The sequence below is a fragment of the Megascapheus bottae genome, chromosome 12 (genome assembly GCF_031878675.1).
Source record: "Megascapheus bottae isolate mThoBot1 chromosome 12, mThoBot2.hap1, whole genome shotgun sequence".
Classification (NCBI taxonomy): Eukaryota; Metazoa; Chordata; class Mammalia; order Rodentia; family Geomyidae; genus Megascapheus; species Megascapheus bottae.
In genome coordinates, this window is record NC_143520.1 from 27016473 (window position 1) to 27031393 (window position 14921).

General features: G+C 37.4%; 1 protein-coding gene across 4 annotated transcripts in view; it reads left to right on the forward strand.

The window, feature by feature from the left end:
- Neb (nebulin) overlaps positions 1–14921 on the forward strand; it is a 207758-nt gene that overhangs the window by 23441 nt on the left and 169396 nt on the right. For all 4 annotated transcript variants that reach the window (XM_090343110.1, XM_090343109.1, XM_090343111.1 and 1 more), the window contains exons 9-22: positions 2798–2902; positions 3236–3343; positions 4452–4568; positions 6108–6212; positions 6308–6415; positions 6513–6617; positions 7013–7111; positions 8404–8508; positions 9945–10052; positions 10136–10249; positions 12545–12646; positions 12741–12848; positions 12940–13044; positions 14353–14451. In XM_090343110.1, coding sequence (XP_090199236.1) covers positions 2798–2902; positions 3236–3343; positions 4452–4568; positions 6108–6212; positions 6308–6415; positions 6513–6617; positions 7013–7111; positions 8404–8508; positions 9945–10052; positions 10136–10249; positions 12545–12646; positions 12741–12848; positions 12940–13044; positions 14353–14451 — 1488 coding nt within the window. The remainder of the gene's footprint in view (positions 1–2797; positions 2903–3235; positions 3344–4451; positions 4569–6107; positions 6213–6307; positions 6416–6512; positions 6618–7012; positions 7112–8403; positions 8509–9944; positions 10053–10135; positions 10250–12544; positions 12647–12740; positions 12849–12939; positions 13045–14352; positions 14452–14921) is intronic.

Genomic DNA, 14921 nt, shown 5'->3' on the forward strand with positions numbered 1-14921 from the left:
ACCTCCAGTTAACTACCAAGTGGTAGAATGCTAGCTTTGAGTGAAGAGTTTAGGGATAGCGCCTAGGCCCTGAGTTCAAGCTCCATGAATGACGAAAAAAAAAAAAAAATCTAGATTTTAACCTGAGCTGTGTATGTTAAGAACTTCAGACATTTTTGTTGTTTTGAGACAGGGTCCTGCTATGTATTGCAGGCTGGCCTTTATCTGTCTGCCTCAGTCTCCTGAGTACTGGGATTACAGATGTGTGCCACTATGGCTGGCTAAGACTTCTGGAGTTTTCAAGTGTTTATGGGCATTTTAATATTTTTTTAAATCCTCCACAAAGATCAAAAACACTTATGCAAGCAATCTTGATGAATTAAAAAATCAGTTCTATTGACTTGAATTTTTTATGGTTATTGTTGATATACAGTGGGGTTGCAGTTACATGGATCAGGTAATGAGAAATGAGTACATTTGTTTTTGAACCTGTCTCCCCTTCTGTTGCTCTCTCGCAGTTTTTCTCTCCCATCCACCCACAAGATATCCAGTACATTTTCTACATGGTGTCTAATGAGTAGCACTATTGCATTTGTTCATTCTTGTTCCACCTTTAATGTGCTCTCATTTATCTTCCCAAGTACAAACTAACAAACAAGACAAAAGGAAAACAAAAACAGCAGCAATGGCAAAAAAAAAAAAAAAAAAGACCTCTCAGGGCTGGGAATTTGGCCTAGTGATAGAATGCTTGCCTAGCATGCACAAAGACCCAGGTTCAATTCCTCAGTACCACATACATACAAAAAAGCCAGAAGTGGTGCTGAGGCTCAAGTGGTAGAGCTCTAGCCTTGAGAAAATCCAAGGACAGTGTTCAGGCCCTGAGCTCAAGCCCAGGACTGGGGAAAAAAAATATCTCCTTTTCTTGGAGTTTATTTCATAGAATATTTTTTGTATGACCATCTGCCCACAGCTATTGAATTTTTATTGGAGAAATTACTATAGCAGAGAATCATAGGTAAATCAGTTGGATCTATAATGCAGATTTTATTTTATGAAATGACTAGGTTTTTCTATAGCCCAGGCTAGCTTTGAACTCTAATCCTCTTATATTCACCTCTTACATGCATAATACAGATAAGAATCTCAACACAAATTGCCAGTAAGAAATTCTCATTCTCTCTTCTTTTTCCTTTCACTTTCTAAGGGAGCTTTCTCTCCAGAGTTGCTGTTATGATAACAGTAATTGTCATCATCATGGTGGGCATTTGTTTAGCACACTAGAACTTACAAAGCCCTATCAGTGGATGACCCTAAGTCCACTTGCCCAATGTGCCTCAGGTAGTGTGTACAGCACTTGTGGTTGAGGAATTTGAAGGAATTTGAATTAGAGAGGCTAAAAAAGATTGATGCTTTTGGTAATCACAGTCTGGAGCTCAAAGTTTCTGAAGATGATCCCAAGTTCTAAAATTTACATTTGTGTGTGTGTGTGTGTGTATGCGTGTATGCCAATTCTGGGACTTGAATTCAGGGCCTGAGCACTGTCCTTGGACTTTTCTCAAGGCTAGAGATCTATCCCTTGAGCCACAGCACCACTTCCAGCTTTTTCTATGTATGAGGTGCCAAGGAATTGAACCTGGGACTTCACACATGCTAGGCATGCACTCTACCACTGAGCCAAACTCCTAGCCCCTAAATTCAGTGTTGAAAGCCTCTTGCTATGAAGTGACATAGTTACCTTTTAAGAACAAAGTAAGGGGCTGGGAGTTTTACCTCAGGACTGGCAAAGAAAAAGTAAATAGGGTGAGGGAGCACTGCACTTCCTTTAAGTCCCGTGTATATTGTTCATACTTAGTCCTTCTGATGAGGGTACACCAGGAAATAACTTACTTTTCCCCAGAAGGATAGGTTCAAGTAGGCAAGTAAGCAACTTGAGATCCATTGGTTATGTCTAAAGCAGAGCTCTGTGAGCTTTAACCTTGGTTTGGGATCTCATGTTTATTGCTGGCTAGATTAATTCTATTTCAAGAATGTTTAAGCAAAGGTAATTCATCTTTGTTTCAGTTTCAAGTAGTTGAATGAAGACGTATGAGGTAACTTCTCTGTAGTACATTTTGGCGCTGGAGTTTTAAGCAACAATGAAGAAGATATATTTCCCTTTAAAGAGCCACCAGTATGCAAATTTAGGTGCATGTGGTAGGCAGTGAGATAGGGTAGCATTTCAACTTAAATATATTGCATTGTAATAAATGAATTCTTATTCTTGAGCCTGAAAGCTGGCTTTTATTTGTCTTGCTTTCTGAATTAGTTGAAGTTGGGTACAGCTCAGAAGTGAATGGCTAAGTTCATTTGGCATAGACATCTGAGACTGATAGCCTTTATTATAACATGGAAATATAAATAGGGGAACTTCTGAATGAGCTAAATTTCCAAGTTCAGCAAAGGAAGAAAGGTAGCACTCTATTTCTGTCCATTTCCTTACTCATCCTTTTTGTTGGATAAATTGACACTGCACTTGAAGGTTTTTGTGAAGATATTTATTAAGTTTCTATAAATCCTGGGCAAGATAACTTTAAAAAATAAAACATTATTATGATCTTATTAAAGAATTTATTAACATTGATTTTTATATCATATTTCAAATGGCGTGTTTAACAAACAAGTATTCAAGAAGCGAATGTCTATAAACAATCACTGGCACAGATTTTAGAACATAATTAAAATTAGGCTGAGGGTTTGTATGTCATAGATACATATTAATCTATGTTTGTCAACTAGTCTTTTCCTAGTTTTGGTTCATTTCTTTTTTTTTCTTCCCTAGCAAAAATATAAAGAAGACTATGAAAACAAAATCAAAGGCAAATGGAGTGAGACACCTTGTTTTGAAATTGCAACTGCCAGAATGAATGCCGATAACCTCAACACAGTAAGTAGGAAAGGAGAACCACAGGCCCAGGGTGGGAATCTCTCTTTTTATGATTTCTAGCCACTCACTTAAATAACATCAGAACCCTGATCATTTAACTAGGTCTATCCCTATTTCACAAGGATAATATGAGTCCCATTACTGACTGCAATGTTCTTGGTATGCATTAAAGGAGCGCTTTCTAATTTATTACTTGTATGAGGAGCCAAACTGAACATATATCAAAGCTAATTAAGTTTCTTTTTGCCAGAAAACAAATGGAATTATTCTTTTCTTTCCTTAAGTTCTCTTTTGACTTTCAAGATCTCTTCCTTTATTTTTAATGTCTTACAGAGGAAATACCAGGAAGATTTTGAGAACATGAAAGACCAGATATACTTCATGCAGACCGAAACACCTGAGTACAAAGTGAATAAGCAAGCTGGGGTGGCAGCTAGCAAGGTAGGAAATGGTCTTGTGGATCTTGATGCTTTTAGAGAGTAATTTTCTTGTGTCTCTGGCTAGTGGAGGGTATATACTTGGGGCTAAGGATGAAATCAGTGGGTCCCAGATGCCTGAGGAAGAGTGGGATGAAAATAATAACAAAAGTATTTTGGAATTGTAATCTTGTTAAGTCTGGGCATTAACACCAAATCTCTGTCTTCACTATTTTATAGAATAAAAGACCTTTTGCTATCCAGAAGTAGAAAAGGTATAATTTCTGCTAACAGAATATTAGCTAGCAAAAGACAATTGGCAACTTTATATGAACACAAATAGAAACATGTACAATTCTATCATCATTTTTCTCATTTTCTTATTGAATGGTGAATATCTTGTCACAAACAAGATATTTAAGTCCATGGACCTGCTTTCAGGTAGTAAGCTTCACTCATTGGTATTTTAATGGAAGATGGTTATTACATAGCAGAAATTCTGAAGCTAAGTGCACTTGAGTCTGTACTTTGGTTTGGCCAAAGCCTTGACTCTTTGAGAGAAGAGAAAGCAGGAAGAGCACATAATCTGAAGGTGCACCATCATGTGTACTCTGCTCCTTCCTCCTCTTCCTGTAGTATACTAAATATGTGCATGCTAAAACATGCAGTCACAGGTGAGGTCGAACATTGTATGCTGATGATATTCCTTTTCTTTGAAAATGTCTTGGGAGACAAAGCCGGAAGCTAAAAGCTGAGTGAAGGTTCCAGAACAGCAGGCCCTTGGCACAGAGAGTACTGTTATTGTTACATATCTTGCTCTCTCCATTGTTTGTATCTCTCTTTGAGGGCAGGGACCATGTGGAAGTCTTTCTAGTGTCTGTTCCAGAGCCAGGCACATAATCAACTCCTTGTGGAAATGTTTGATTGAATGAATAAAAAGAAAAAAGTCTTCTGGAAATTTATGCAGTTTTTCTGTTGCCATTTTGAGTTACTATGAGCATTTTGTTTATCAATTGTCAAGCTGTCATATTTCTAAAGAGAAAATTGATATGTGGAATATTGTCATAATTACCACAGTAGAGAGGACAAAAATAGCCCATTGAGTTGCTTTATCACTATATTCTGTCCTATAGGTAAAATACAAAGAAGATTATGAAAAGAATAAAGGAAAAGCAGATTATAATGTACTTCCTGCTTCAGAAAACCCACTGCTCAGGCAGCTGAAGGCGGCAGGAAATGTCCTAAGTGATGTAAGTATATTCTATTCAGAAATGACTTGTAAATCTTAGCAGTAAGAGAGATGGCATTTTCCTCTTTCTACAGAAATGGCATGCATATAAAACTTAGCAAATACTTGAAGGCTGTGAAGTAGCTGTTGAACTAGAACTAACTGTAGGAAGACTGATTGCCACTGAGTATGATGGGCACTGATTTTGCAAGTCTGGAGAGTCAAAGAGCAGAGAAAGCCTCATCTGCTTAGAAGCTCTGGCGATCTCAATATCTGTGTGGACCTTGAGCCCATTGAAAATGTGCTGTCCCTTTGACCAGGCAGAAAAAAACTTTCAAATACAAATCTTGGCCTTGAAAAAGATCAATTGCAAAGCATAAAACTTTAAAGAAAGTTTTTCCTATCTCTCTACATTTTTTATTATGTAAATATTAAGAGACTCACTAAGGCATTAGATGTGAAATAGATTAGATAGCCTGAATCGGGCTGTAAATGATTAATATCCCAAGACCAACTTATCCATATATATAGACATATAAATGTATATATATATGTACACATACACAATTAGTGTGCATGCATGTATACACATATACACGTGTGTGTATATATATTGTATATGTACTCTGTGTCACACAAACAAACGTGTACAACATGATCACTGGAGAGTTTTCCTTATGGTTAGATTGCATCAAATTTTGTCAGTATGTGTGAATTTTATGTAGCTCGCTGAGTGGGCTATCTGTTCCTTACGCTTGACTTAGGTCCACATTGTAGGAAACTTGTGCTTGAAGCTGGAGAACAGTGGAGTGATGTGGTGAGAATGCAAGTGGATTTGTCCAAAGAGCTCTGGTTGGAAATCAATACATAGCACTTCTTCTCTCTAAATGGACATATCTATTAAACATATGACAGCCCAGATTAAAATCTATTTTGTTGAAAAAGAATGCAATCTATTAGCAAGGAATAGGATGATTTAAAATTTGAAAACTTAGAACAAAAAAATCACAACGATCTTCTTCTGCTGTTCATTTAAAACCAGTTATTGATTCTCATTGTTGTTCAAGTTAAAGATAACTGCTAGTGGAAGAGAGTTCATAATCACTCATACTTTGAGTTCTTCAGATATGCCTCCTTTTAAAGACTAATTGCATAGAGATTTTACCCACTCTGTGCATAAGGATGAAGAGAAATTGTGTATGACTCAATGTATATTAACTTTTTCATGAATATATGTTTACAACAAAAATTCAGACAGCTTAGTTTCTCAAAACTTCTGTTTGCTAGGACACAATGAGCAAGAAAATACTAAGACTAAAACTACTACCAATACTACAAAGCACAACTAAGAGCTATGTAGGATCACTGGCTTGCCTGAAAGTATAGTGCAGTTAACAACTTAGGCTCAACAATAATAGCTTATAGAAAAGTCTATGATTTATGACACCCCATCTTTGATTGTCAGTTTTCAGACAGTTAATATCTTTTCTTCTTTTCAGTGTTAGAAAATATAGCATGGAAATTACAGGATGATCTTTAAACTAATTTCTTTCTTTGACAGAAACTATACAAGGAAAACTATGAAAAGACAAAGGCAAAGAGCATAAATTATTGTGAGACCCCCAAATTCCAGCTTGACAGCATTTTGCATAACTTCAGTAGTGATGTAAGCAATCTTTAACTGCTTCCCTTCTGTTAACAAGATCATTATTTAGCCAACCATCTATTTGATTAATTAATGAACTGTCTTTTGTGTTTCAGACTAAATATAAAGATTCCTACTTAAAGAATATTTTGGGACACTACGTAGGCAGCTTTGAGGATCCATATCATTCGCACTGTATGAAAGTTACAGCCCAAAACAGTGATGTAAGTTCTGAGACAATTATTTGACTTTTCAAATAACACATTTTAAAGCATAAATGCAACAGCTGCATCCTAACATCTTCTCTGTTCCTTTTCATAGAAAAACTACAAAGCAGAATATGAAGAAGATCGAGGTAAAGGCTTCTTCCCCCAGACTATCACTCAGGAATATGAAGCAATCAAGAAACTGAATCAGTGTAAAGATGTAAGTCTATAGTACATACCAGTAATGTCCTCTGTTGCATCTAGTGGTCCAATATAGATTTAAAATGTGGACATTTTTATAAAAATATTTCAACAAGGAAATTAAAAGAAACAAAATCTTTTCTGCAGAGATGTATTATTTTTTTTGTAGTTGGCATCTCCATGTTTCAAAGAGCTAATTCTAGCTTGTGTTCTTAAAAACATCAAGAATCTAAAGACAGGACCAAGTTTCCAACATGTACATAATCACAGCATCTCTAGAACAAATGAATCTGGTTAGAAAAAAAGAAAGTATACCTTCAGCTTCCTCACGGGGTATAGGGTTCTTTTTCTTGACCCCAAGGGGATCTTGAATTTGACAGATACTGCTAAATCACATTCCTTTCTCATTGACAGCACACCTACAAAGTCCATCCAGATAAGACGAAATTCACTCAAGTACCTGACTCTCCTGTTTTGGTGCAAGCTCAAGTCAACTCCAAACAACTGAGCGACGTAAGTTCCTCTGTATACCAGGGAACCCACAAATGAGAGCGAGCATTTTATAACCCCATGCAGAAAGTCCAATTATCTTTCTGTTTTGTAGTTTTGGAGATGGAACCCAGAGCCTCACTTAGTCTCGACAAGACATTTACCACTGAGCTACATTCCCAGGCTATAAAATTTAATTTCTTGTTACATTTGTATAAAAGGTTAAGGTTTAGCAATTTATACTTGTATATATTTATTATCACTAAGTATCATTTTATTTGGGGACTTTGTATCATCTTCACAGAGCTTATTTAGAAAAAATGAGTACATGAAGGAAACTTTGAGTACAGAAAAGAATTAATTCTAGAATTAGAAAAAACTGGACTCAAATTTCAGCTCTGCCATTTATGACCAGATGGCCAATTTGTTGAATTTTTCTATACCTCTTATTTCTTTTCTATATTTTGTTTGCTGTTTTGAAAATTAAGTGAGAGGAGAAGCTGGCACAGTGGCTCACACCTGTAATCCTAGCTATTCAAGAGGCTGAGATCTTAGGATCGTGATTCAAAGCCAGCACAGGCACTAAAGTCCATGAGACTCTTATCTCCAATTAACCAGCAGAAAACCAGAAGTGGTGCTGTGGCTCAAAGTATATGGCAGTAGCCTTGAGCTGAAGAGCTCAGGAACAATGCCCAGGCCCAGAGTTCAAGTCCCACAACTGACAAAAAAATGGCAGGTGGAGGAGAGGAGAAATGTACATAGCATACCATGTAGGTCAACCAGACTAGATAGTCAGCACGTAGGATTACTTTCTCCCAGATAAGTTTGTAGAAAATGGAAGCTTTGAGGTAGGTTTATTTTTTCTTATAAGCTTTAAATACAGATTTCTAAACTAGTATTAAACTAAAAATGTAAAAATAAAAAGTAACCTCAATAAATTTACGGCATCAACAACAATGATATATAAGGGGTGACAAATGAGAATGATTTTGTTAGTGAGCATCAACAGAAAAAGAGAAGGTAGATTATCATCTCAGACCCTACCATGCCAGAAGTGATGTGCATGGAATAAAATGTGGAAGAGACACCTCACTCCAATAAGGTCTTGCCATGGTCACAGGTGAGCCAATGCCTGTCAGGAGTCCACCACACAGTAATGTAGGGCAGCCTAATTCAGCTCTGCATCTATCCCATGAGCTTAACAACTTTATACTATATAAGTATATAAAGTATATACTTTATACTATATAAGAAGAACTTATCATATTTTGAAATAATTTTCTCTCTCCTCCCCCCACCCTTCCTTGGCTCTTTAGCTGAATTACAAAGCAAAACATGAAAGTGAAAAGTTCAAGTGCCATATTCCCCCTGACACTCCTGCTTTTATCCAGCATAAAGTCAACGCCTACAACCTAAGTGACGTAAGTTTCCTGTCTTTGTACCCTATGACAAACTGGCAATCTGGGTTCTCATTTTGCAATCACTTCTTTGTACACTGAATGAATTACTCAATGGTAAGTTTGGGAAGATAGTTAACATGTGTATCCTGTCAGAATAGGACACAATGTGTGTGCCGAGGTAGCTGGAGTTTACCATAATAAGTGAACGAAGCCATAGCCATCTCATAAGTAGATTCATTCAACTAGACAATCTTTTTTTCATATATTTTTATTGTAATTAATAGAAGGGTTACATTATATTCACCAGATAGAAGGTGCATTAATTCACATACATTGATACCTTTTCTCATGTCTTGGCCCCATTTCCCTCCCCCCCACCCCCACCCCTCATCTTGTTTTCCCCCCTTCCCTATCCAATTTCAAATAACCAAATACAAATATATCCAATATATCAGATACTGTAACAATATGAGAAAACCAAAGGACAGCAAAAGAGATGGGAGATAATATAGTACATTAAGGACAACAATCACTCATTGTATGGCTTTTGTTTCTATATCCTAGAGATCCTTTCATTTAGCGCCATACTATATGGCCTTATGTATCTAGGTTTTGCTCTATTGCAAATCTCTGCTATGGGGGCCCAAGGTTTCTACTGATTATGACAAATGAGGGAAACCATTGATTGTCAACTAGACAATCTTAATATATTTTTAAACATCTCTCAAAATACCACCACATTTGTATGCTTAATTGAAAATCTTATGTTGATCTGTTAGCTATGCATTCATTTATATTATTCCATAATTCAGTTCTTCAGAATCTGGTCTTTTTAGATATAATTTCATGGTAGGCATACAATGTTTTTCATTTTTACAAATGATACTTTTATAATAAGAGAATTTGCCTGAATGAAGATATGAAACACTTAAAAGCAGACGGTCAAGGTTTGCATATTCACCTCTTATGTTCCAAACATAACTTGATAGAGAAGTCATATTGAGAGGAAAGGGTCCCCATTTCTTTACCAGTTCCATAAATAAGTACAAAGATCCAATGTTAATGGGTTATTACACTTATCCATGAAATAACCTTTGCGGAAGATTTGGGCACCAGTGATGCATTTATATCATAAGAAGTTACCTATAGGATACTTGTGTACTTTGTAAAATAATGCCCTGAACTGATTAAGGTGTTTGCAAAATTACTTTGTTAGTAATCAGGCATCAGAATGAAAACTAGAACTATAATAAAAGATTCTAATGGAGGGCAGAAAAACCTGTTCTTGGAGAGTCAGCTTGAGGAGAATCATTTAAAATATACATGATTTCAAGGACAATTAAAAGGGTTCATTTATTTTACCTTAAGAACAGAGTAATTAGGTGCTCTTCTGTCTTCAAGTGTTGTAACATGCATGCCATTTTTGCCAATTCCTTTGCTGAAATGGTCCTGTCCAGAATGTCTACAAGCAAGACTGGGAGAAGAGCAAAGCTAAGAAGTTTGACATTAAAGTGGATGCCATTCCCCTGCTGGCAGCCAAAGCCAACAGCAAGAACACCAGCGATGTGAGTGTGGCTGTGGGTCTGTGCAGGGGGGCCTTGGGACACTGCTTGCTGGGCAGCATCCGTCATGAGTGATGTCTTTGCAGGTGATGTACAAGAAAGACTATGAGAAAAACAAAGGAAAGATGATTGGAGCCCTCAGCATTAATGATGACCCCAAGATGCTGCACTCCCTGAAGACAGCCAAAAACCAGAGTGATGTGAGTGTCTTCCTAAGCCACTCATACTTTTTACTTTGGCCACTCTTCAGTAATGGACTGTGACTTTTATTTTGGTGCCAATCCTGGGCTTGAACTCATAGTCTAAGCATTGTTCCTGAGCCTTAGTGCTGGCACTTAGGCTGGCACTCTATTATTATAATTTGAACCACAACTCCACTTCTCACACTTTTGTTTACTATAACCATGGATTGCATGTTAATTGAAATCTTAGATTCAGAATGACCACGTATGAAAGCAGGAAAGGTTGGGTGATGAAGAGAAATGAATGATGTAACTTTCTGCTCACTTGCTTGCTCACTGATATTCTTGTATATTGAGAAGGCAGCAAATCTTGAAAAGGTTTCCATGACTTCCTCAATGTTCTGTTTCCACAATAAGAAAAAAGTAGTAGCAATGCTATTTTCTTCATTATTTTTCTGGAAATAGGGTTAGTATGTAAACATAGTAGATACACACACACACACACACACACACACACACACACACACACACACACACACACACATTCATTCAATGCCCTGAACTGATGAAGGTGTTTGCCAAGTCCTATGCAGAAAAAATAAGGACAAACAAAAAAATTAACTGAAAGAACAGGACTGTAGGTGGTGGCTCACACCAGTAGTCCTAGCTGCTTGGCAGATGGAGAATGGGAGGATCATTATTTAAGGCCAACAAAAGCAGTCAAGGTTGTGAAATCACTTCTATACCTATAACTGGGCTCTGTGTTGTGTCCTGACATCTCAAGCTACACGGGAGCCTGAGATTGACAGGATCACAGTATCAGACCCTCTCAACACACAAAAAAAAATGTCCATGAGTCTCCATCTCCATAGAGGGTAGCTAGATGTGGTGGCACATACCTGAGATCCTAGCAACAATGATAAGCCTGAAAGCAGGAAGAACGCATCAGCTTGGATTGGAAAGATAGCCTTGCAAGTACTTGGCTCTGAATTCAAGGGGATAAAATGATTAAAAAGCAGAAAGCATCAGATGAAAAAAAAATCACAAGATTTCACCTTGAGAATTTTATGAGTCTCATTTTGGACACTTTAAAGCCCTTTGCCCCCAATATAATATACATATATATATGTGTATACATATATTTTTTGTGGATCATAGGACTTGAACTCTGGCCTGGGTGCTGTCCCTGAGCTCTTCAGCTCCAGGTGACTGTTCTACCCCTGGAGCCACAGCCCCATTTCCCATTTTCTAGTGATTAATTGGAGATAAGAGTCCACAGTCTTTACTGCCCGGGCTGGCTGTGAACTGTGATCCTCAGATATCCTGAGTAACTACGATTACAGATGTGAGCCACTGCACCCAGCTCCAAAAATACATTTTTAAATCAAAATTGTGTTTCTAATTTCTAGAAATATTTCCTGTCTTCTATACCCATTTAAAAGTCCTGTATTTACTGGGTTTAATTTTAGATTTCTACCTGAATTTCTGTTACTATTTTTATTGTAATGTATAGAAGGGTTACAGTTATATTTGCCAGATAAAAGATACATTACTTCTCACACATTGATACCTCTTCTCATGTTTTTGTCCCTATTTCCCTCCCTCCTCCCGTCTCCCCTCATCTTGTTTTTCCCCCTTCCCTTTCCTATTTCAAATAAACAAATATACAATATACCAGGTAACAAAGTCAGATACAGTAACAATATGAGATTAACTAAAGGGCAACAAAAGACAAGAGGGAAAAAAAAGAGAAGAGGAATGACATAGTACATTAAGAACAATAATCACACATTATTTCACTTAGCCTCATCCTATATGGCCTTTCTACATGAGAGGATTTAAAGAGAATGTGAAGAAATATGTGCAACCACTTAACAAATGTTAAGTGATTTGCAAAACCATATTTTCATATATTGTTATAAAACAAGAAAGGACACTTGCTAGAGGGGTGGTGCCCTGTGTTCTCACATTGTTCTGAGCTGATCACTTTTCTAACTAAGGTTCTCTTTCTTATTTCATACCAATTTATAAAAATTATTTTTCCAAATATACCAAATTTAAAACATAAACATGCTCTAGCAGCAATGATGTGTTTTAGGTTTTCCAATCTGAGAAACATTAGGGCAAGTAACATAAGCAAATTTGTGACTATTTGCAGTGACATTTCATAAAAACTCAAGGCTCATTCATGTGGAAAATAAATATGGAGAAAATACAAATTTTGCCTCAGTGGTTATAGGATAGCAATAACATAAATGGCTTTTCTTCCATGAAATATTTCCTTGTTGGTTTGATTTGGTTTTGTTTTGACAGAGATTATACAAAGAAAACTATGAGAAGACAAAGGCAAAGAGCATGAATTATTGTGAGACCCCAAAATATCAACTTGATACTCTGCTGAAGAACTTCAGTGAGGTGGGACATCTCTAGTTACCTCCATGGTGGGAAGGCTTTTCCTATTGTTTAACAAATAACTGTGAGCTTAATGCAGGTACATTTTCTTTTCCAGGCTAAATATAAAGATTTGTATGTGAAGAATATTTTGGGACATTACGTGGGCAGCTTCGAGGATCCATATCATACACACTGTATGAAAGTTGCAGCTCAGAACAGTGACGTAAGTTTGAAGGCAATTACTCATTTTTCACAGTGACATTGTTTGGGAACCAACAGCAATTCTGATCTGTTTTTGTTCTTGCTCATTATAGAAAAGTTACAAGGCAGAATATGAAGAAGATAAAGGGAAATGTTATTTCCCACAGACAATAACACAAGAGTATGAAGCAATCAAGAAGCTAGACCAGTGTAAAGATGTAAGTGGGCTTGCCTTGAACTCTTACAATGGTTTGTCATGCTTGTGCCATCTAGTGGTAAACTGAGCAGGATTAAATGCTAACAGCAAGTGGTTAGCAGAATATCACCAATTTAAAAATTTGCCTTTTGGGGGGATGGAATTAGGGAACATAAAAATAAGAAGTTGTTTACCAACTATCAAGTAACTATGATTTAGAAGCCATTCATTTATGTGTATGTATATGTATGTGTGTGTATTTGCAGCAAAAGGAGGGTTATACAGCTTTATGAAAGTTAGGTGTTTGTCACTAAGCAGATTTCTCACAAAGGACTAGCGTGTGCCAGGCATGGTCCTTGCTACTGGGAAGGGGTAGACAACAAGGTGAACTGCCTCTCCTGAAGCTTCTTACAATATACAAGGGAGTCCAGGAACATGAAAGCTACCAGGCAATGTTAAAATGCTCACAGGATGGTGTTAAAAATCCTGATGTTCAATGTTCCTGTGTAAAAATGGAAACAGGTAACTTGAGTGGATGGGCAGGACTGGGAGAAGGTGATGGAAAGGGTGATGTTGATCAAGATGCATTGCATAGTACCTGGGCACTGGTGGCTCACATCTACTAGCTACTCCAGAAGCTGAGATCCGAGGATCACCTTTCAAAGCCAGCACAGAGAAGAAAAGTCTATGAGACTCTTATATCCAATTTACCATCCAAAGTGGTAGCATGCTAGCCTTGAATGCAAGAGCTCAGGGGCAGTGCCTGAGTCCCGAGTTCAAGTCCCACGACTACCACCAATGCCAACAAAAAGATGCATTGCCCTCATGAACTGATCTGTTCACTTAGTATCCCTTCATCAAATGATTTAAAACTAATCATTTTAATTTTTTAAAGTATTAAGCGAAGGTAAGAATGATTGGTTGGCCAATCATACCTCAAGAAGGTAGGAAACAGTAATGCCCAGCCATGCCAAGATCAGGGTAGAGAAGCCAAAAGAAGAGCTCGAGAATGAGGAATTGGAAGATGAGGAGGCAGCTGAGCTTGACTGGGGAGAAGGAGGATTGTGAGTGGTAATATGGTAGGAAATGAAGGAGAGAGGATGCAGAGGAGAGCTGGTGCTGGGAAGATTAATATGGTGACAGAGGTGACGCAGAAAAGCAGGTCACTTCAAGAGGTAGAAGGCAAATGGGAGAAAGAAAGTAAAAGAGAAAATATATCCAAGTTTTAGGAAGAAACAATTTTTGGCTGGAACCTCTTCATACATTAGTGTGAATTTGACAAGAATATAAAGACACACTTAATTTCATTAATGAATATCTTCTTTTCTAGCATACTTACAAAGTCCATCCAGATAAGACTAAATTCACAGCAGTCACTGATACGCCTGTACTATTGCAAGCTCAGCTCAACACCAAACAGCTCAGTGATGTAAGTACCATGATTTGTGCCAAAAGGGTGACTTGGATGGTGTGTTTGATTTCATTTTAAAGAGGGGTAACAATGCTCAAGAAGTAATGTTGGCGGTTAGGGAAAGTGGAAGGCAGGATTAGTTCAACCGTGGAGAGACTGGGAGAAGAATAAACATTCCCATTCATAAGATCACTTGGTGACCCTATTAATACATATTCAATAGGTTTGGGGGGACCTCTATATTTTACCTCGCTGATTCTGCTGAGAGGAGCAAGGTAACGATATAGCCAAGCATAAAAGACTATCACACTCTTAAGATAGAGTAAGGAAAGATACATTTGTTCCTAATGTAAAATGAGTCATGCAGATAGGCTCATCTATAATTAATAAGAGCAAGAATAGCATGGACGCCAGACATTCGTGGTATCCATTCCCATATACATTTCCGAACCTGTTCATGCTCTATGGCGCAGTAGAGAACAGTAAGC